Source organism: Neomonachus schauinslandi, chromosome 5 (genome assembly GCF_002201575.2).
Source record: "Neomonachus schauinslandi chromosome 5, ASM220157v2, whole genome shotgun sequence".
Lineage (NCBI taxonomy): Eukaryota > Metazoa > Chordata > Mammalia > Carnivora > Phocidae > Neomonachus > Neomonachus schauinslandi.
Genome location: NC_058407.1, coordinates 3778387 through 3799464, shown reverse-complemented (window position 1 = coordinate 3799464; position 21078 = coordinate 3778387). Strand labels below are relative to the sequence as shown.

Below are 21078 nucleotides of genomic sequence, written 5' to 3'. Positions count from 1 at the left end.
GCAGCTACCCTGAGGCCGAGATGCCAGAACACAGCACCGCGCCGCAAGTAAGCCCCCGAGGGCCTCTGCTGACCCACCGCGGGCGCGGGGCGGAGCCCGGGCTTGCTCAGCCCACCTGCGCGCGGAGGCCGTGCGCACGGGCGCCGCGCTCCTCCTCCAGGCGGCTCCGCCCCCAGCCCCCAGGATGCACCGGGCGCGGCGACGTTGCGGAGCGCCTTCAAACCGGCCAATCGGCGGCCGCGCCGCGCCCGCCGCGCCGCGTTTAAATCCCAGGCCGGGGTGGGGCCGCCGGGTGTCGCCGTCGCTCGGGTGAGGGGCGCGGTGGCTCGGCCGGGGTCCACTCGTGCGTAAGGTGGGGGCTGTCCCGAGCGCGGGGAATTCCGTTGTGCTCGGCCGCGGAGGATAGTCCTGATCAGGCCCCCGGAGCTCCCGGCCTGTGGGCGCGCGTTCTCGGGCGGTGCGGCGCGGGGGGTCTTGGCTGCACCTCCCGTGGCCTCCTGCCGCCATTCCCCTCCCTGACCTGGCCGCGGCCGCCCGCTCCCTCTGCCCCCGTCGGCACCGGGGAGTGACGGAGCCGGGGGGCCTGGGCCCCGACACCTGCTTACCTGCTGACCCCGTCCTCTCCGCAGACTCCCTGGCAGCCCTCGCCGTGGAAGGAGGACGCGCCGGCGACGCGCCTTCAGCCAGCCAGCCAGCCAGCCCGGAGAAGCAGAGATGGATGTTCCCAAGGAGAATGGTACGTCCTTGTCGCTGCAGCGCCGTGGTTCAGGGAGCTCGGTGAAGATGTAGGTCGAGTTAATGCTTCTGTGAGAACTTAGTCCTGTATTTATTCCGCTCACCCTGTGCCAGTGAAGCTCATGGTCCCTTCTTCAAGGGGCTTGCATCCATCCAGCGTCTTTAGTTTTCGGTTTTCTGCCTCCCATTCCCCCCAGCTTCAGATTTCCATCATAGCAGGGATTCTTTCCAGTCCGACTTGCTGTGTATATACCCAGTGCTGGGAACACTGCCTGGCACTTTGTAGGCACTCAGATACTGGTGGGATCGAATTTGATGTTTCCTCTTTTTTTCATTGCTGGTTTCTGTTTGCTAAGGTTTGTTTAGAAGCTTTGTGACTTTCCTGTCTTTTTCTGTCCCTGTCTGGCTTGAGCGTCGGGGTGAGAATACAGCCTCAGGAGATGAGTGAAGGGCCATACCTTCTTATTTTTCTCCTAAAGCGTGTTGACATCCTTGTATCCTTTGCTCCTCACAACATCCATGTGAGGCCGGTGGACTGGGTATCCTTGACAGTCCATTCTGCTAAAACGGTCCTAGGGACTTTGCCGGTTTCATCACTTCTTCGTTGAATCTAGAAAGGTATTTGCCGCTGCACCCCTTTCTCCTTCCTGCCTGTGTCCTCACTTTCAAATACCAGTCCCTTCCATGTGCATGCAGAATTCCCACTGGCTGCTCTTGAGGACTTCACCCCTCTGTCACACCCCCAACCCCCCTTGGTAGCCTTACTTTGTGCCTGTCCATTTGCTTATGCTCATCATTGACATACAAATAGAAATCCTTCCACCTCTCTGGCTGGTTTTTCCATCTCTTTGCAGGCTCCTCTTCCTCTGTTGTCTTCTGAAGCTAATCTTACCCAGGACTTGGTCTAGGGTCTCTTTGTATCCCCCATACCCCAGGGGCCCTCAGATGTTCCCATGGCTTTAAACTCAATCTGCTTTGTAGTGGTGCCCACATTTTGTCTCGAGCACAGTCTTTCCCCAGAGCTCTGGATTCCTATATCCACCTGCCTCTTTGGCATCTTCACCTGAATGTCTTGCACTTCAAACTCAATGTGCTCCCCCTCCCACCCCATTCTTAGCCTGCTCTTTGTTCTCTCATGGAAGTAAATGGCCCCTCCATTTACCTAGCTGTCTAAGTTGTGAAGCAGCCAGGTTCATTCAATCATCCTTTACTGCTATTTCCACCTTCAGAATATATTTGGATCCATCTATCTCTTTCCAACTCCACCCAGATGCCACCACCTTTTGCCTCAGCCCCATTAGCTCACCTCCACCTCCTTGTGCATTTTTCACTTTGGCCAATGTGTGCATTTGTGATTTCAATAGACACTGTTTTTTCCTTTCTGATACAGTCTACACAGCAGCCAGGGTAACCTTTTAAAAACACAAGTTAGATCGTAACCCTTGTGCTTAAAACCTTCCATAGCTTTCTGTAGCACTTTGGATAAAATAGAAGCTCCTTGCCATGGCTTGCAGACCCTCCAGGATCTGACCCTACCCGTTTCCACTTCCCGCAGCCTCTCCCTCAGCCACCCAGCTGCCCCTCCAAAGGCCACCAATGTCTTTGGTCTCTTTGATCTTCCAGACCTGATCTGTGCAAGAGCAAACCGTATGTGTACATTGTTAGCTGATTGCCCCTTTTTTTTTTATAGCAGATGGAACCCTTTGCTGTATCTTGCTTTTGGCACCAATTTATCTTGATCTTTGTATATCAACGCATGCACTATTGCTGTTCTCTTTCTTTTTTTTTAAGATTTTATTTATTTATTTGACAGAGAGAGAGCACAAGCAGAAAGAGTGGCAGGCAGAGGGAGAGGGAGAAGCAGGCTCCCCGCTGAGCAGGGAGCCCGATGCGGGGCTCGATCCCAGGACCCTGGGGTCATGACCCGAGCCGAAGGCAGACGCTTAACGACTGAGCCACCCAGGCGCCCCTGCTGTTCTCTTTTGTACCTAGGTAGTGGTCCATCTGGGGGGGGGTGGAGGGGGAGGGGGGCTGTAATTTCTCCCATCTGCTGTGGGTGCACGTTCGTTTGTGTCCAGTGTCTTGCTTTTTCAGATGCTGCTGAAGCGAGCATCACTGTGACTGTGGGATGTCCGCACACAGTCTTCTTGCTGGGCGGGAGGACACGTGCACCTCTTCCTTTGTAGGTGCTGCCAGGCCACCTGGTGACGCCTTCCTGAGCGCTATGTGAATTGTCTTGTTCCCCACAGCCTCGAGCATGTTTTACCAAACTCTGTGATTTTTGACAACCTCATAGGTGAAAAGTGGAATCTCGGGGTTATTTTTGTTTTGTTTTATTTTATCAGTTATTTCATCTGTTCCTGTCATTTGTCAGTTCTTCCATTACATCATTGGTTGTTTTCTTAGCAGTTTGTAGGCAATGTTCATAAATGAGCCTTTTGAGGGGCGCCTGGGTGGCTCAGTGGTTAAGCATCTGCCTTCGGCTCAGGTCATGATCCCAGGGTCCTGGGATCGAGCCCCGCATCGGGCTCCCTGCTCCGTGGGAAGCCTGCTTCTCCCTCTCCCGCTCCTCCTGCTTGTGTTCCCTCTCTCGCTGTGTCTCTCTCTGTCAAATAAATAAAATCTTTAAAAAAAAAAAATGAGCCTTTTGAGATGTGAGCTGCGAATACTTTTTCCCCTGCTTATTGTTTCTTTAACTTTGCTCATGGTGATTGTTGCCATGCAGATTTAAAATGTTTTTTTACATACTGTACTATTAGTCTTTTATGGCTTCCAGTTTGGTCTCACAGTTAAACCTCTTGTCTCCAGGTTATAAAATAATTTCTTCATGGTTTCTTCTTGTTCCTTTTTTCTTTTTTTAAGATTTATTTATCTATTTTGAGAGATAGAGAGAGAGAGCACGCACAAGAGCGTGCGCATGAATGAGGGGAGAGGGAGGGAGCGAGAGAATCTCAAGCAGACTCCGCATGCATTGAGCGCGGAGCCCAATGTGGGACTCAAGCTCACAACCCTGAGATCACGACCTGAGCTGAAATCAAAAGTCAGTCGCTCAACCCACTGAGCCACACAGGCGCCCCTTGTTTTTCCTTTTATATGTATTTTCCTTTTTGAATACACCATTTCCCCCTTTAATTTGATGTGCTACTTTTACGTTATACTAAGTTTTCTTTATATCTGTCTTGCGTATTTGTTAGGTTTATTCACGGGTATTTAGTGGGTTTTGCTGCTATTGTAACGAGGTCTTTTTTTCCATCATATCTTCAAACTGTTCTTTGTAGATATGAATGCCATCGATTACTGTGTGATAATTTGCCCTCAGGCACGTGCTTTTATCCTTTCACTACTTGTAACAGTATTTATTTGATTTTCTTGTGTCTGTAATCATAGCATCTGTGCACTGTGATACTTTTACCTCCAGATCCTTTCCTTTGTCTGATTGTATTGGTTAGTGTACCCAGAATAGTGTCCAGGCTTGTCGTGAGAGCAGACATCATGGCCATGTGCCCGGCTTTCATGAAATTTCCTCTTTAGATTTCCATTAAGCCTCATGCTGGTTTGCGAGTTAATTTACATATAGGTGGTAGTTTTGGTGCTGTTTATCAATATTTCCACTGTTTTTTTCCCTCTTTTCTACTTTTTTTTTTTTTCCTCTTGAGTACATGGTATAATTGTACTTGTCTGCCCACTTAAAGTTGGATTCGGCTCAAGTGACTTGCAAGGTGGCCAGTGAAATGGGAATGCTGTGATATGTGTCACTTCTAGGTCTTTAAGAACTAGTATGGAATTTGCTGTTTCCCCTTTCTTTAGCACAAAGGCCAGGCTCCATCATCCTGTGTTCTGCAGTGAGGAGGACGTGGAGCAGGGCCCAAGCCCCAGCAGATAGAGAGTTTGAGTGAGAAATACACCACTTGAGATTCGGGGCTTGTTTGTTACTTCAGCATAAGTTAGCCTGTCCTGACTGATAAAGTATATTTGCTCCTGGCTTTAGAAGGAATGCTTCTGATAGTATCCCATTAAACCTAATTTTGGCTTTTGGCTGGAGAGAGATACTTCCTTGTATGATCAAATGTATCTATTATATATCTATTGCTTTTTATGAAGAGCTTTTAAGGTCAACAAGGTATTTTGCATTTTTTCATATGTCTTATTAGCATAGATGGACATGATGTAGGGCTTTCCTTTTAGATCTAGTAATGTAACAATCATGTTACTAGATTGTGTAAAATTAAACCATCCTACAGTCCTGAAGTCCTGAAACAAACTTCACCTAGTCATGATATATTCTTCTTCTTCTTTTAATGTGTTGGTGGATTCTGTTACCTAATATTCCTATTTAGGATTTGTATGTTATGAGCCTGGTCTGTAGCTTTCTTTACTGAGCTAACTCTAGAGCTTTGGGGTATGGTTATGCTTGCTTCATACAAGTTAAGTTGAAAGGTTTCTTTTTTCTATCCTGTGGAGCAATCTAAATAATTTTGGAATGATACATTCTTGAAAGACTTGACAGAATTATCTGTCTCTTGTGCTCTTTTGAGGATAATAGCTCTTGAATAAATTTGTGCAGTTATTTTATGATAATTGAACTATTAAGATTTTTTTCCCTCTCTTCTGGAGTCCATTTTATAAATAAATCCACTTAAGTAATTTAAATACAAAAAATAGTGTTTTCTAGAAAATTAGGCATTTCAGCCAAGTTCTTAGGTTTATGGGCATGGAGTTGAGCAGGCTGGCTTATGAATCTTTTAATTTCCTCTCTCTCTGGTTATTTCTTTTTATTTCATTTGTGCATTTGTGCTTTTACCTTTTCCTTGATTGGGTAATTAAGAATAATTGAAGTGACTAATTAGGACCTAATTAGGATATTAGTATATTTTAAATTTTTATAATTTTAATAAGCATGCTGCATTGTTTTGTAAGATCAAATAAGAAGTGATTTGCAAAAGTGCTGTATAAACTTGATAGTATGGAAATACCCGCTCAGCGCATTTCGATAATTATTTGCTAAGTGTCCAGGCCCTTAGCTGGATGTAAGGGAATTTGTGAGAGCATTAGACATTTTCTGGCTTGGAGGAGCTTACAATCTAGTTGGAGCCCAGAAGGGTAAAGGGACATTACAGAACAGCAAGGCAGTAGAGTGACAGAGGTCAGGTCTAGGTGATGTGGGGAGGCCCTAGGGAGGAATGGGGGTGGATGGGGTGTGAGAGCTGGGGGGGAAGCAGTTGCCCAGGAAAGAGATCCACTAACCTGGAGCCTGAGGTTTGTTAGAGGGAGTCAGGCTTACAGGCCGGGCTGGTGAAGGAACTATATGGTGAAAGTGTGGATGGGGGGTACAAAACGCAGTTTCGTCTGGGGTTTCAAGGTGGACTCTAAGAAGAGATGGTCGTCAGCAAATACGGATGGAGTCCCAACGGTGCATTTGAATAATACTGAATTTGTTTTTGAAAGAAGAGTAGGTGTTATGTAGTTTGGAAGCAAGGAATTTTTTTTTAAGATTTTATTTATTTATTTGACAGAGAGAGACACAGCAAGAGAGGGAACACAAGCAGGGGGAGTGGGAGAGGGAGAAGCAGGCTCCCTGCCGAGCAGGGACCCTGACACAGGGTTCGACATGGGGCTCGATCCCTGGACCCGGGGATCATGACCCGAGCCGAAGGCAGACGCCTAACGACTGAGCCACCCAGGCGCCCCTGTAAGCAAGGAATTTAATTCTGGGGGACCTGAAGCAGATGGTCTTTTGGAAATGGTCTATATCTTATCTAGCCTTGAAAAACTAGTTGAATGACTTGGTGAATGCATTTTAGATTATATCTTAAAGGTAAGGACTTGAACTTTTGGGTCAGCTTAGCAAACACAGAATTGCTGATGCTTTTTTAAAAAGAAAACAAAAAAATTTGATAATCTAGAGCCCTCTGTGATAATGTGACTGTTAAAATAATGATAAGGTACACTTTGGAGAGTGAAATATTGTCATTGTTTTTATAGCTATAGGGACTGGTGATGTTTTCTCTTTGTCAGCTCCAACCCTCAAATAATGCTGGATTTTTTCCCCCCAGACATTCTTCTCTTAGCTGATGAAAAATTTGACTTCGATCTTTCATTGTCCTCTTCAAGGTAAATAGATGAGTTTTCTTCCCTTGCCTTGGGTTTAATCACATTCAGTAAAGTCTTTCGTTTAAATGCCATTGTCATTAATAATCCTTTTATTTAAAACAGTGCAAATGAAGATGATGAAGTCTTCTTTGGACCCGTTGGGCATAAAGAAAGATGCGTTGCTGCCAGCTTGGAATTAAATCATCACATTCCCGAAGAGCGTCTTTTGCCAGCCTCGGAAAGTCACTTCACCTGGAGTCCTCTCCCTGGGGAAAAATTCGTGGAAGTGTATAAAGAAGCTCACTTATTGGCCTTTCAGATAGAAAGCAAGAGCAAAAACAAGGCCGCCCAAGATGTCACAGCTGAAGACCTTTGGAGCCAGGGCGTGGAAAGATTTATACAGGAATCAAAATTAAAAATAAGCCTATTTGAGAAAGAAAAGGAAATGAAGAAAAGCCCCAAGTCACTTAAGAGGGAGACCTATTACCTGTCAGACAGCCCCTTGAGGGACCCGCCACTTCAGGGAACCCAGACACCCTCGGGCCTGGTCCTGCCAAGCGCTCCCGCCCAGACACAGGGGTGGCCACACTCACCCCACTCTTCTTTGCCAGTGGAACCAAGTACTGCTCACCCTCCAAAACAGGCAGGGACTCAGAAAAAGGTCATCAGCAAATTGGTGCGGCCCCGAGCTTTTTCTGTGAGAGGGAAAAACATTCATGTGGCCACGGAGCAGGTAGACACATGCATGTCCCAGAACATCTGGCTGGAGAGCCAGGTGCCCCCTTGCGTTTTAGCCCATTTGGTTTATGGCCCTAATGGAAACTGTGACGGGAAGAAACTTGGAAATGTAGCTGTGCTGAGGACTCAGAAGTGTAGGAACAGAGAGTCCATGAAGAGCAGGAACAGCATGGAGAGCTGGGTTTGGGGTGGATATGGACGGGGGCGGGGCTACCTTCCTCTTGTGATGACTTAAAAACACCCCCTCCTAAATGCCATTTGAAATTTTTCCTTTTGCTTTGTTACAACGTTGGATTTTCTACTTATAGGGATTTTGTGTGCATTAACAAGCAACTTCCAAAAATTCCCTCTTGGAACAGCCACTGGTCATCTTCCTTAGCTGTGAATTTGTTTAGATCGCTTTCCTCCTAGGAATTAAATGGATGAGTGTCCTGGGAAGTGGCAGTGGGCAGGCAGGCCTTTGGGGTACGGCTAGCCAACTCTGGTGCACTGGGGCTCCTGGAGGCTTGCGGGGTAGGGCACTCGGGTAGGGAAGGTGTCAGAGGGCGGCTGCTTCCAGGCTTTGCTGCTGCATCTCTGCTCAGGGGAGGAAGCCCTACTTTGAGGAGAGCCAGTGGGTCGGAGCCTGCCGTGTACCGTTTCTCAGTTCCCCTGCTAACCTGGGCCCCAGGCCTCTGCTCTCTGAGCCAGTTACGGAGGAATGGTGCTGTGTGGGGTCAGTGCAAACCACCCAGCAAGGGCCTAGGAGCTCCTTTTCCCTCTACAAGCACAGCTTATGTAGTGCATGACTCCCTGCCCTCAGAACCCAAAGCCGATCCGAGCTCACAGCTTGTCTGCCCCACTGAAGCCTGAACAGGAGATATGCCGGCTGTCTCTTCCCCTAAATAGCCGGGGCCGTTCCTTTAATCATACAAGCTCCCTTTGCTGGAGACCGTTTGGATGTAAATTTCTAAAAGTGACGTGTCTAGAATGAGTGACACGGGTCTTCTGTGTCATATATGGACCCAGGTAGGGATTTCTGTATGTGACACACAGGTGGACTCAGGCAATCAGGAGATGCAGTATTAGTAGATAATAGGACATAGTATAACATGGACGACCCTTGAAAACATGCTTAGTGAAGGCAGCCAGACACAAAAGGTCACATGCTGTATGCTCCCATTTATAGGAGGGGACTGTGATAAGCAAACTGTAGAGAGGGGAGTAGGGTAGTGTCTGTCTAGGCGGGGGAGGGGGGGGGGCGGTTGGTGGGGGTGGGAAGTGACTGCTAGTGGCTAGCAGTTTCCTTTAGGGACAACAAGAATGTTCTTGGGTTGATGCTGGTTGTACAACACCGGGAGTATGCTAAAAACCACTGACACGTACACTTTCAAAAGGCGAATTTTATGTTATGTGAGGCATATCAATTTTAAAATGCTGTGAAGGAAAAAGAAAGTTGTTTCAACACTATGACTTTATGAGCTGCTACTGCTTCTTAACAGCTGGCCTTGTCATAAGGGGTTATTTACATAAACGGGTTAGTTCCATGAATGCCCTTGTATCTAAATATTGTCAGACATGTATTCTTTGACTCTGTTGTCCAAAGAAAAACAGCTTCCAGTACTCTTCCAAGAAGATTTATTACAACTGGGCAGTGTCTCTGCTAGAAGGAATGACCTTTTAATGAGTGATTCCTTTCCATACAGCATTTTAAAATTTTTGTTACTAGACCAGTTTCCTCATTATCATCCTTAAATAAGAATCCTGATTGAGGACTAGCTTTAGAGGATCTCTCTCTCCTGTTAATGATCGGTCTTAGTATTATTCTGCTCTGTTTTTAATGAGGAAGCAAACGCCATCATCAGTTTTGTCCATGGTAATTTGGTGCAGGAAGTGAGCTGCTATGTTCACTTCAATCTAGTTGATGAATGGAGGAACGTGTATAGCATGGGGAAGAGAGATGGTGCTTGCTCTACATCGAAGACTTGGTGCTTCTGTATATTGTTAAAGACCAGACAGCTCTCACATTTCATCTTAAAATTTTCAGCCTAGGAAAAGGATACCAACCAGTCCTTCCAATATGAAAATCCTCAGTGAAAAGGAATCCCACAGGGATGTGCCCCCTGACAAATCCAGTGCCGCCCGGGAGCTCGCTAGCTTGCCAGCTGGTGGAAGCCACTTGGTCCAAGGCAAGCGATCGCTCCCTGTTGCAAACAAGGTGGGTCTGCCAGGGCTGCAGGCGGGCGTGGCCTGTGAGCAAAGCCAATACAGAGGCAGAGCGCTGTACACATAAAATGTGTCTTCGACTAACATCAAGTTTAGGAAGGTTGAAAATGGGACTGGTGTGAGGCAGCTCAGTGAGAGGCAGCGCGGCCTGGCCGCGGACTGAGGAACGTCAGCATCTCTGAGCATCTGTGTCTGCCTCGCTCCCTGCTTCCTTCAGACGAGATGGGAAGTCAGTGCTTCGACACTGCGCTCACAGGCAGGGGGACAACCGCCCACAGCTCTGCTATTTCTTTCCTGGCGTCGTGGTTAAACTGAGCTGTGCGTAAGAACCACTGAAGTACTTGTTAAAATTGCCAGAAGCTGGGCCCTGCAGCTCTGGACTCAGTGGGCCGGGGTTGGAGCCCAAAAATCTGCATTTCAGCAAGGTCCCACGTGTTTCTCATGCAGGTTTGAAGACTACACTTGAGCAGTACTGCTTGGCCTTTTCCTTTACATTCAAGATGATCGTTATTAAATTATTAACAATTATTTATAAATCCTATATTTGCATTAAAAAGTAATGGGTAGATCATGAACTCTTTGATGACTTTTTTTTTTTTTAACATTTTGTTTCAGTTGGGGCTGAAGAAAACCCTGTTGAAACCGCCTGGTTGTGCTGGAGGTCTTTCAAGAAAGTTCTCATCCTCTGGGTCCGTTTCGGCTGTGATTTCCAGCGCGTGTGCTTCTCCAGCAGCCGGCAGAGGTAAGGCCAGTGGGGATCTCTGTGCCCAGACCCACCCATGCCCAGCGAGGCCAGGCCCCGAGTGCTGATGTCCTTCTGAGACCGTTTTCACAGAAGCACTTAGACTCCGCAGAAGGTTCTGGAGGGTTTGCTGTGGTGTGGGTCAGGGTCCCTGCCCTCACGGCGCTCCCCCTCCTCCGAGGAGAGACGCTCTCAGGCTGGGGGTTTTAGTTTAGGGTGGCCCGCACAGTGCCCGAGCTGATGTATGCTCCCGGTGCCAGCGAACGCACAAGGACACGGAGACCGGCCCGTGGATGTGTAATCAGACACAGGGTTTAAAAATAGGACTGTTCCAGATCATTTAGGGCATATGACCCTTGTAAACTTGGCATTTATTTAAATCCCCACACCCAAACATGAAAATCAGGCTAAGTTGTCATCTTAGCAAGCCGTGGGCGCCATCTAGTGGTAAAGGGAAGAAGCCCTAGTGCGCTGGGGGGGAAAGGCCACCTTCCAGTCCCTTCAGGACTCACCCCTCTCGTCCTGTGCTATTTGCTGCGTAGACGTGTGTGGATTTTGTTCACAGAATGTGACAGGTTCACAAAATGTCAATTCTGGAATCAGACTGATGTGATTTGGAGTCCCGACTGCCCGGTGGTGGTGAAGAGACCTGAAGTTGTTTCCGTAACTGGACAGACGGCGGGATGGTGTCCCCTGCCGTGCTGTCACGGGCTTTAGAAGGAGTGCTCGAAGGGCCCGCCCCGGCGGCTCTGGCGCACGGCCCGTGATCCGGGGGCGGAAAGGGAGTTCTGTCAGATGAGGGGCGGTGAAGTTGTGTGGCTGGCACGTTCAGGGCATCGGCACCATTTTTACTGAGGATCGCTGCAGCGCTAACTCGGAAAGGCTGTGAGACGGACGTTGAGTGGGCCTGACGGGGTGTGTGTGTGTCTTCCTGCGTTGTGCGCAGACGGGCCAGCGTGTGGGGAGGAGCGCTGTAAAGCCGGTGTGTACGGTGTGCCGTGGGCTGTGGCATCAGCCTTTCTCTTCGAGCTTTTCTGTAGGAGGCTTCCCAGGCTGACGTCTTCGTGGGGCATATTGGCACCTGAGTATACTTCTCGCCTGGGGTTATCTTCTTTCTGTTTTAAAGATTTTATTTATTCATTTGACAGAGAGACACAGCGAGAGAGGGAACACAGGCAGGGGGAGCGGGAGAGGGAGAAGCAGACTTCCCGCGGAGCAGGGAGCCCGATGCGGGGCTAGATCCCAGGACTCCGGGATCATGACCTGAGCTGAAGGCAGACACTTAACGACTGAGCCACCCAGGCAACCCTAAATTTTATTTATTTATTTGACAGAGAGAGACAGCAAGAGAGGGAACACAAGCAGGGGGAGTGGGAGAGGGAGAAGCAGGCTTCCCGCCGAGCAGGGAGCCCGACGTGGGGCTCGATCCCAGGACCCCGGGATCATGACCTGAGCCGAAGGCAGACGTTTAACGACTGAGCCACCCAGGCGCCCCTTCTTTCTGTTTTAAATAGTGCCTGTGATTGCTATGACCCAGCCTCCTTGGGATTTGAAGGAACCAACCCGGTTGACTGCGCCTTCTCTCCCTGTCCCCTCCCCACCTCCCTGACTAGAGGGGTGGGGCGTGTGACTACACTGTCCATTCCTGGCTGCTCAGCCAGGGCAGATGTCTGCTGTTGACAAATCAGGGAAGACGGGAGAGCTTGAATTTACATATATTTATATACATCTTGGTAATGTGTCTAGAATTCGTACCGTAGAACACACTCAGCTGAGCCATGAGCAACCAAGCTTGTCCTGTGTTTGAGGACATGACCTGACAGGCGGACAGAATGTTGCTCACAGGTCCTCTTTCATCATATACAAATCATCATGATCGAAATAAATAATTTTCCTCACTTGAAAACTTTTTAAGTGTTTGCTAAGTAACTTCATAATTTAAAAATGACATCAGCTTGAGTGATAGCCAGATTTTGTGTCTTCTCTTCCAGCTAGATCCAGTGAACCTGCAAGTGTTCCCACGGGCAGTTCCCTGCTTCCGCAGGCAGGCCCTTCGGGTGCCCCCTGCAAGCAGAGCAAGTGGGCTGCGGTGGCTGAGGTGAAGGCGGAGGCTGCCAAGGCGCCCACCCCAGCAGCTCTCGTCCAAGCCCGGACACCGGAACAGGGAGGCCCGGGGCCGAGCTCCGGCTCCACCTGGTCCCAGCCCTGTCAGTTGAATACAGCTGGGAGTATGAGAAGGCGTGACTCCTACCTACTCTGCAGGACGCAGGCTGTGCCCACCCCTACAAGTCAATTTAAGATCCCCAAGTTTGCTACTGGTAAGGAGTGGGTCATTTTTCATATGGTTTTAAAATATTGAACAGATTCTATATAATGTTTTCGGCTTTCTTTTTTCTTTTTTTCCTGAAGACTTTATTTGAGAAAGAATGAGAGAGAGAGCGAGCATGAGTGGGGGAGGGGGTCAGAGGGAGAAGACTCCCTGCTGAGCAGGGACTCCAGGATCATGACCATGGCAGTCGCCTAACCAACTGAGCCACCCAGGCACCCAGCTTTCTTTTTCCCTTTTTTTTTTTTTTTTTAAGATTTTGTTTATTTATTTGACACAGAGAGAGAGAGAGAGAGAGCACAAGTAGGGGGAGTAGCAGGCAGAGGCAGAGGGAGAAGCAGGCTCCCCACAGAGCAGGGGGAACCCGATGTGGGACTGGACCCCAGGACTCCGGGATCATGACCTGAGCCAAAGGCAGTTCCCTAACCAACTGAGCCACCCAGGCGCCCCAGCTTTCTTTTTTCTTAAAGCACTTTAAATGCGTTGTTCTAGCATCTTCTAGCTTGCACCATTTCAGATGAGAACTTGGTGGCATTCTTGTCTCACAGTCACCCCCCCTGTCCCGTCACTGCTCCTGCGCTGCTCTCGGAAATTCCTCTTTCTTATTCGTTTCAGCATTTTGATTATTACGAATTTCGAGGTGGCTTTCTTTGGGTTCATCCTTCTTGGGAATTCTTGAGCTGCTTTGATCTATGGATTGATATTTGTATTAATTCTGGGGAAGAAACTTTGCTGTTCTTTCTTCAGATTCTTTTTCTTGCTTCCCTTCATTTCCTGGGACTCTAATTACAAGTATTACAGACCTCTCGATGTGGTCTGTAGGTCACGGAGGCCCTGGGTTTCCCCACCGGTTCTTGTGTTTCAGTTGGGACGTTTCAGGATCATGTCTTCACATTCACATCTTTCTCAGCAGTGTGTCTAATTTGCGATTAAGCCCATCCAGTTAATTTTTTGTTTCTGATATTATAATTTCCTCATCTTTGTCCTAACAGTGTTTGTTTAAATTCTTTTTTTTTTAAAGATTTTATTTTATTTATTTGACAGAGGGAAAGACAGCGAGAGAGGGAACACAAGCAGGGGGAGTGGGAGAGGGGAGAAGCAGGCCTCCAGCAGAGCAGGGAGCCCGGTGCGGGGCTCGATCCCAGGACCCTGGGATCATGACCTGAGCCGAAGGCAGATGCTTAACAACTGAGCCACCCAGGCGCCCCATTGTGTTTGTTTAAATTCTTGAACGTATTTATGATGGTTGTTTTAAACTGTTTCTTCTAATGCCATCTTCCCTGTCACTTTGGGGTCCATTTCTAGCCACTAAGTTTTTTTCTGGTGATGATCACATTTTCCTGCTTCTTCCCAAGTTTAATAATTGTTGATCATCTCTTAGATGGTGTAAGTTCAGAATTTTTGAATATCTGGGTTTTGTTATCCTGCTTTAAGGAGCTGAATCTTGCCCTGGAAGGCATTTAAATTGTGGGTCAACTTGATCCTTCAGAGGATTCTTTATAAGCTTTGATGGGGCAGGTCTTAAGTAGCCGTTTACCCTGGGGACCGGGCAGCCCTGCTACGAACACGTGGCCTGTCTGAGTCCCTGCCAAACGTGCTGTGTGCTCCCGAGGTTTCCGCCCTGGCCGGAAGGACGTGGCAGTCCCCCAGCCCTGTGTGAGTGGTGGCAGTTGCCCCCAGTGGCTGTCTTTGCCATGGCCTTTCAGAGTCTCACGCTGCATGCGTGCTGCTATTTCCTGCGCAGCCAGGGACTCGGGCTCCCTCCCCATTTCTAGAGCTCTTCCTCAGTAGCTCCCACCTGTCTAGGTCTGCCCCCCAAATGCTCGCCCCCCAGCCTCCTCTGATCAGTAAGGCTGCCGGGCTGGTGTGGCCTCTCCCCGTCTGCACCAGCCTGGTATCTGGCAGGTAGCAGGTGGATGTTTGGTCGAGGTAAATTAATCTCAGAAGTGTGTATAATGTGGAACGTTGTACAGAGCTGACTCAAGGGAGAGGGTAGTTGTAGCCTTTCCCGAGTGGATGTGCTTCCCAGGCAGCTGTTGGAAGTTTCCAGCACCGCTGGCCAGTGCAGGTGGCCTTTACTGCCCCGAAGCCTCCTCTGCCTTGTTCTTAGCCTCTCTTCCTCGTGCTCTAGTATGGCTGCCCCCGCTCCAGCCTTCCCACCGTCAGCAGCGAAGGCGGGGTCGGTGAGGAGGAGCAGGGTGCTTCCCGGAAGCTGCATGTGCCGCTTCCATCTCCGTCCCATCCCTCAGGCCTCAGGCATGTGACTGCGCTCGCCTGCCAGGGATGCAGAGACATGTTGTCTTCCCGCCTCACTACCGTCTCTTACTGAGAAGAGGAGAGTGGCTATTGAACAAATACCAGCAACCTCAGCCAAGTTAGCGAACGAGGTGAGAGGTGAGGTGCTGCCGGCTCGCGTAGCGCCCCGTGACTGAGGAATGGTTCGGAGTAACTCTCCGTGCAGGGGGCACCATGGGACAGGGCTTTAGGCCCTCGACAGCTGCCTCCCCCTCACGAGGGACAAGCAGGCCCTCGTGGTCAAGAATGGAAGCGGGGAGAGCCGTGCAGAAGCCCTGCCGTGATGTGGACTAGAGATCGTGGTGGTGGGAGAGCAGGCGGCAGCGTGGAGAGGGGCCTCCGCAGGCCACCCGGGTGCTGCCTTCCGCCATCGGGGAGGGCTCAAGGAAGAGCAGCCCTGGGGAGGAGCCCACGGGCCCAGTTTGCACCAGTTGAGTTGGAGATGCCACAGGGCTCCGGTGGGGCTGTGTTGAGCAGGCAGTTGAATGTATGAGTTTGGATCCCAAGGGAGAAGCCACACCTGGAGATAGAATGCGGATTCCAGCAGAGAGCTCAGTGTGTTTGCAGAAGCGGCTTCTCCAGGGCGCCCCACGGCACAGGGCGCGGACTGCGTTCAGCAGCGCTTGCTTCCTTTCTTACCGGCTGCCCAAAGCCATGGCTGCCTTTCCTCCGGCTCCATCTGTCGCCGGTCTTGTCCTGTGCCAATCCCGCTGCCTACCAGCTGCCACCCTCTGCCGCCCGTTCCTGCCCTCAGTGGCACCTCCAGCTCCCCCGGAATCGGGCTCTCCTTTCCTCGCAGCGTCAGGGGCAGGGCTGTCTCGTGAGCACCTTTCTCATCGGCCCCGCATCAGACTGTTCCCATGAAGTCAGGGCTGGCGAGGCTGCGGGGAGCCACCACGCTGCTCAGAACACCCCGCTCTGCGTGCTCCCTCTGGAACGGGCATGGTGGTCGTGACACCAGCTGTCGTTGAGGGGACACGGGGACCACATGAACAGGGCCCTGCAGCGGAGCCTTCAGTGTTTGAGGAGAGTCGCCCCTGGTGAAGAGCCCCAGACGGTGGGTTTATCACTTGCCCCACATGTGACTAACTGCACACGCTTCCTCTCCTGCCCCAGGTGAGCCCCCGGACAGCGCAACGCCGATGTCCTGCCGGGCCCAGAGACCGCAGTCCTGCACGTCGGTGGGGAGGTGAGGAGTCACCGCGTCCTTTGATTTTACATCACTCTGAGAAGGAACCTGCTCGTCTCTCCGAGCTTTCTCAAGCATGCGTGGGGTACCCCACAGCCTGGCCCCACTGGCCTGAGCCCTGGTCTGTCAGGGTGTGGCCTGGGCTCCCGAGGGCAAGTGTCACTTCCATCCACCTCGCAACAGTCGCAGACTTGCCATCTGCGGTGTAACGTGCCGGCTCTCAGGCCTGACCCGGTGGCAGAAACGTCCACCCCCACTGTTGTAAAAGGGGGCTCTCATCTGTGCCATGGGTGCAAACCCTCGGTGTGGTGTCGTTAGTCAGACTTGGTTTTGAATCCCGGCTCCACTGTCCCTGGTCTGTGACCCAGTGCAAGTTCCTGGACAGTCCTGACCTCGTTTCCTCAGCTGTGCAGTGGGGACGGGGCACACTCAGCACAGCAGATACTGCAAACAGTAAGAACACACACGCACGCGCGTGAGGGGCCCAGGCCGGTGACCGTCCTCCCCCTGCCACCCTTTACTGCCATCTGCTGGGGTCAGAGGGCCCTTTCTGACGGCCTGGCCCCAGCACGGCTGTGGGCACTCTGTCCCAGGGCAGGACCCTGTCCCAGCACTGCTCCACTCTGCACACATCCACTGCGAGCGGAAGCGGAAGTGAGGACGCTCACCCAGGGGAGCAGCATTTCCAGGGCCTGCGTGCAGCCAGGATGGGAATGCTGCTTTGCACGTGGGTGGGATGGGCTGGGCTCGGGTGGGATAGGTGGTAAGACAAGCGATGGCTCAGACACCTGAGCGGGGGCCCTAATCCTGGCCCTGCCACAGGCCAGCCTGCACCATCTGCGAGTCTTTCCTTGACCCTGGACTTTCATTTACTTGAGTGTGAACTTGGGAGGTGCTATATGGGTTGGGCGGATGCCTCCCCTTACAGCATTAGCCATGCTGTGAGTCTTTCCCTTCACACCCATAGCCAGACGGCCGCGGCCTGCCTCACTTTAGCCCTGTCGCTCGGTCCTCCACCTGTGCAACAGGACGGTAGTTCCTGCCTCCCAGGGTTACTCTGAAGATTACATTTGTTTGCATTTTTATCTGTTCTCACTGGAGTTCAGCAGTAAAGGGAGTAAGGCAGTGGTTCCAGAACTGCAGAGAGTGGCTGCTTGGCTTGAGAGCACCCCACCCTCCTGCCAGTGCCCCTGGAGTGATTCAGTTTTCCAGTTAATGTTAATTAAAGTTTGTTTTCAGACTCTTTCTGAAGCACGTAAAGATTGTCCTTGATGGGTGGTGTGTCACCCGCAGCCCTCCTGCGGGCTGCACGTTGGGACAGCCCCGGCTTATTTATTTTAAAATAGCAGCTGGCTCCACAGAGATGCTCAGGATTCACTGGCCGTCAGAGCCACGTGTATTGCCAAGGTTGGAAGGAGGGAGGTGTGAGAAATCAGCAGCAGCTGCCCTGATTTATTCATGTGTGCTCACGTGTGATTTGGGTGCTCTTACCACTGGGAATGACTGGACAGGCCCGTGAGCCCAGGCTAGGCCCCAGTGTGGGTCTGCATTTCCTTCTGCAAATACCTACCCCATCAGCAGGTGACTTTTAGATGTCCTCTGAACGTCCCACGCAGTGCATCTGCACGGCACCACCTGGAAGGTGCCATCACGTTTGGTAGTGTGGAGAGGCCCCTCGTTGAGGAACCAGAAGCCCGCACCAGGGCCTCCCAGGGGGCTGGGGCAGCCCTTCCTTCCCAGAGCAGACCTCCAACAGGCTTGGCCGGCTTGAATCTTTTATCTTTTATGTTGAAATCACAGGACTTTTTACTTCATTAGCATATTGGCTGAATGGATTTTTTTTTTTTTTTTTTTTTTAGTCATGTCTGCTGAAGACTCCAATTTTGTTTCTCCAGGGTTGTTGTCCAGAGCACTCCTGCTAGACGCTCATCGGTGGCAGCCCCGCAGAGCCTTGTAAGCAGTACGAGGACCCCCATGAGTACGAAGCACGTGTCAGCCCTGCCCACACCTGCCAGCCGTCGGCTCTCCGGCCTTCCGTCCATGACCCCTAAAACCGTGCCCAGAGCTCTGGCTTCGCCTCTGTGTGCGCCTGCTCGGCGGCTTTCTTCTGAGCCACAGAAAAAGTCTTCAGTGAGGTGAGAGGTAGAGGCTGCAGTAAGTTTGTCTCAGATTCCCAAGACCCCAGGTGATTCTTACACTGGAAAGCCTGCCTGGTCTGGTGGGTGAGTCACTTGTTGGGAACCAGCCCAGCCAAGGTTCATTGCGTCTGCTTAGCAACGGCCACCTGAGTCTCTCAGTGGCCCTCTGAAGCGAGGGAGGGCACTTGCTTGATCCGCCATCATAGTCCCCACTGAGTGTCCTATCCCAGGTGGGCTGCTGAGCTGGGCAAGGTGGGAGAGCGTCTGCCCCAATCCCGTGTCTCTGTGGGCCACGGCCTCTCACTGGGAGGAGCCCTTTGGACAGAGGGCTCTGTAAGGTGCGCTCACATCCAGAGCTCTGGGGTCTGGTGTGGTCTTTGCGACTGGGTCCCTGGGAGAGTCCTGCGGTTGCTGTCAGAGCTGTCACAGATGGGGCTGGAATGCTGCACTTTATGCCTCCTCCAAAACTAGAATCCTAGCCCAACAAGCTAAGACGGACAGGAGTCCCCTCCTCAGATTTCCCATTTTTCTGTCTGGCAGAGCTGCACCGAGGGACACCGACAGCAAGGCTACCTCTAGGTGCAAGGACTCGTCTCCCGATGGGTCCCTTTCCCCTCCGTCAGCTGTACCACAGGCACTTAACTTTTCTCCAGAAAAGACTGGCTTGACTCTTTCAGAAAGTATCAGCACGGAAGTCGTGCTGGATGCAGCCCAGCCACCTGGAGACACACCCACTGGTGAGGTACGTGTGTTACCCTGGACGAGCGGAGCCTGCCCCCGCCGCGGGCCGACTCAGCATGGCGTTCCCCAGAGTCGCTCTCCGGGACTTGGTCCGTCGTGCTCGGGGCCTCTGGGGCCAGCCGTACGGGGGGGGCGGGGGGGGGTGAGGACCTCCAGCCTCCAACAGGCACAGAAGCCACACCCCTCCCCTGTGTCTGACCAGAGAGGGCCAGGGCTCAGAGGACGGGAAGTAGGAAGCAGGGCAGCAGTGGGAGCGTCGGCGGGAGCTCCCGTGTGGGCTGCGGGCCGGAGGGCAGTGGATGGGCTGGGGCTGTGTGGAGGCGGCCAGAGAGGAGAGAACTCAGCACGGGCACACGGCCAGCTCCCCGCTAAGGCCCATCCTTCCCTGGGTTTCCTAGGTTTCCTCAGCGTGGTTGACACAAAGATGCTAGAACTGCTTTTAAGTCTTGTGTTCTTGTCTAGGCTATTCTCGTGGATATCAAACTGGACCAACTGGCCATCACTCCAAAAGCTGAAAGCACAGCCCTCATCGACATCCCTCTCATTGACTTTTGCAATAGTCCAGAAGCACAGGTGGCTCTGGGATCTGAGAGTAGACCTCTGATCGACCTGCTGATAAACACTCCAGACATGATCAGAAACACTGCGTCCAAGCCTCCCCAGGAGGTGGGACAGGTGAGGAGCAGCAGGAAGCTCCGTGGAGGCCTTGTCTCGGGTGGGCTCCGTTCTGGGTTTGTTCCTCATCCCAGGGTGCCTCACGGTGACCCTCGAGAGTGGCCAGGGAGGTTTCCAAAGTGACACGGCTCGGGGCACGCTCCATTGGTAGCATGAGCTTGGAATTCACCAAGGCTTGCTGTGGGATCCTGCCTGGGAAGCCCAGGGCTCTCTGAGGGTGGCTGTCACATCGCCACCACTCCAGGGTCCCCCAGTGCCTATTGTGTGAACAGGGAACTCCGACTTCTTTCGTGTGGCACTTCCTCCGTCCAACCTCTTAGACGGGACGGCTGCAGGGTCCCTGTGCCCGAGCGGTGGGTGGTACTGAGCCGTGGCCCAGAGGACTCAAGGGCAGCCGGGTCTTCAGGGAGCCGACGGGCTGCGAGGGGCAACGTGGCCACGCCACTCACCTCCTGTCGCTTCTGTCTTGCAGCTGATAGACTTGGCTTCTCCTCTGATCCAGCTGAGTCCCGAGGCTGACAAGGAAAACATGGATTCTCCACTTCTCAAGTTCTGAGAATACAGTCCTTTGTGTTTCACTCTTTCTAAAAGAACTGTCAGTCCTAAGGTGGTTTTCAACCCTTAGAAATAAATCTAGGAGAAGTCATTTTGGGGGAAAAAACCAACCCTCAGTGAAGGTCCCATGCCTAGAGGAGGGGGTGCTACAGGACTGGGGGGTGTTTTGGGCTCCCGAGGCCACTGCTGCCCGTCAGCTCCCCTCTCTGCTGCCCTGAGCACCGGGCTGGAGCATGGAGTTCAGTTGCTCCAGGTGAAGAATTTTGAATCTTTTGTATGTAAAATAGCAAGCGACTATTTTTAAAATTAAGTTTGTATGAAACGTTAAGTATTCTAGATTTAAATTAAATTGTAAAATAAATGAAAATGTATTAAAACACAGCTTGGTTTTTAAGGTTATCTTGATTTTCAAACATGTGTAACTGTTTTTATTACTATCAGATTTAAGTAATCCACACTTTTTTTTTTTAAGATTTTATTTATTTGTCAGAGAGAGAGAGAGCACAAGCAGGGGGAGCGGCAGAGGCAGAGGGAGAAGCAGGCTCCCCACTGAGCAGGGCGCCTGACGCAGGACTCAATCCCAGGACCCTGAGATCATAACTTGAGCTAAAGGCAGACGCTTAACCAACTGAGCCACCCAGGCGCCCCC

The 21078-nt window shown here is 51.3% G+C and overlaps 1 protein-coding gene across 1 annotated transcript; it reads left to right on the top strand.

The window, feature by feature from the left end:
- Positions 1–714: 714 nt before the first annotated feature.
- On the top strand, positions 715–20430 carry GTSE1 (G2 and S-phase expressed 1). Its single transcript, XM_044915753.1, has 11 exons — positions 715–736; positions 6789–6846; positions 6949–7558; positions 9590–9760; positions 10384–10519; positions 12502–12828; positions 16248–16320; positions 18216–18455; positions 18999–19200; positions 19662–19874; positions 20347–20430. Exons 1-11 carry the CDS (start codon positions 715–717, stop codon positions 20428–20430), a joined length of 2136 nt encoding a protein of 711 aa, XP_044771688.1.
- The last annotated feature ends 648 nt before the right edge of the window (positions 20431–21078 follow it).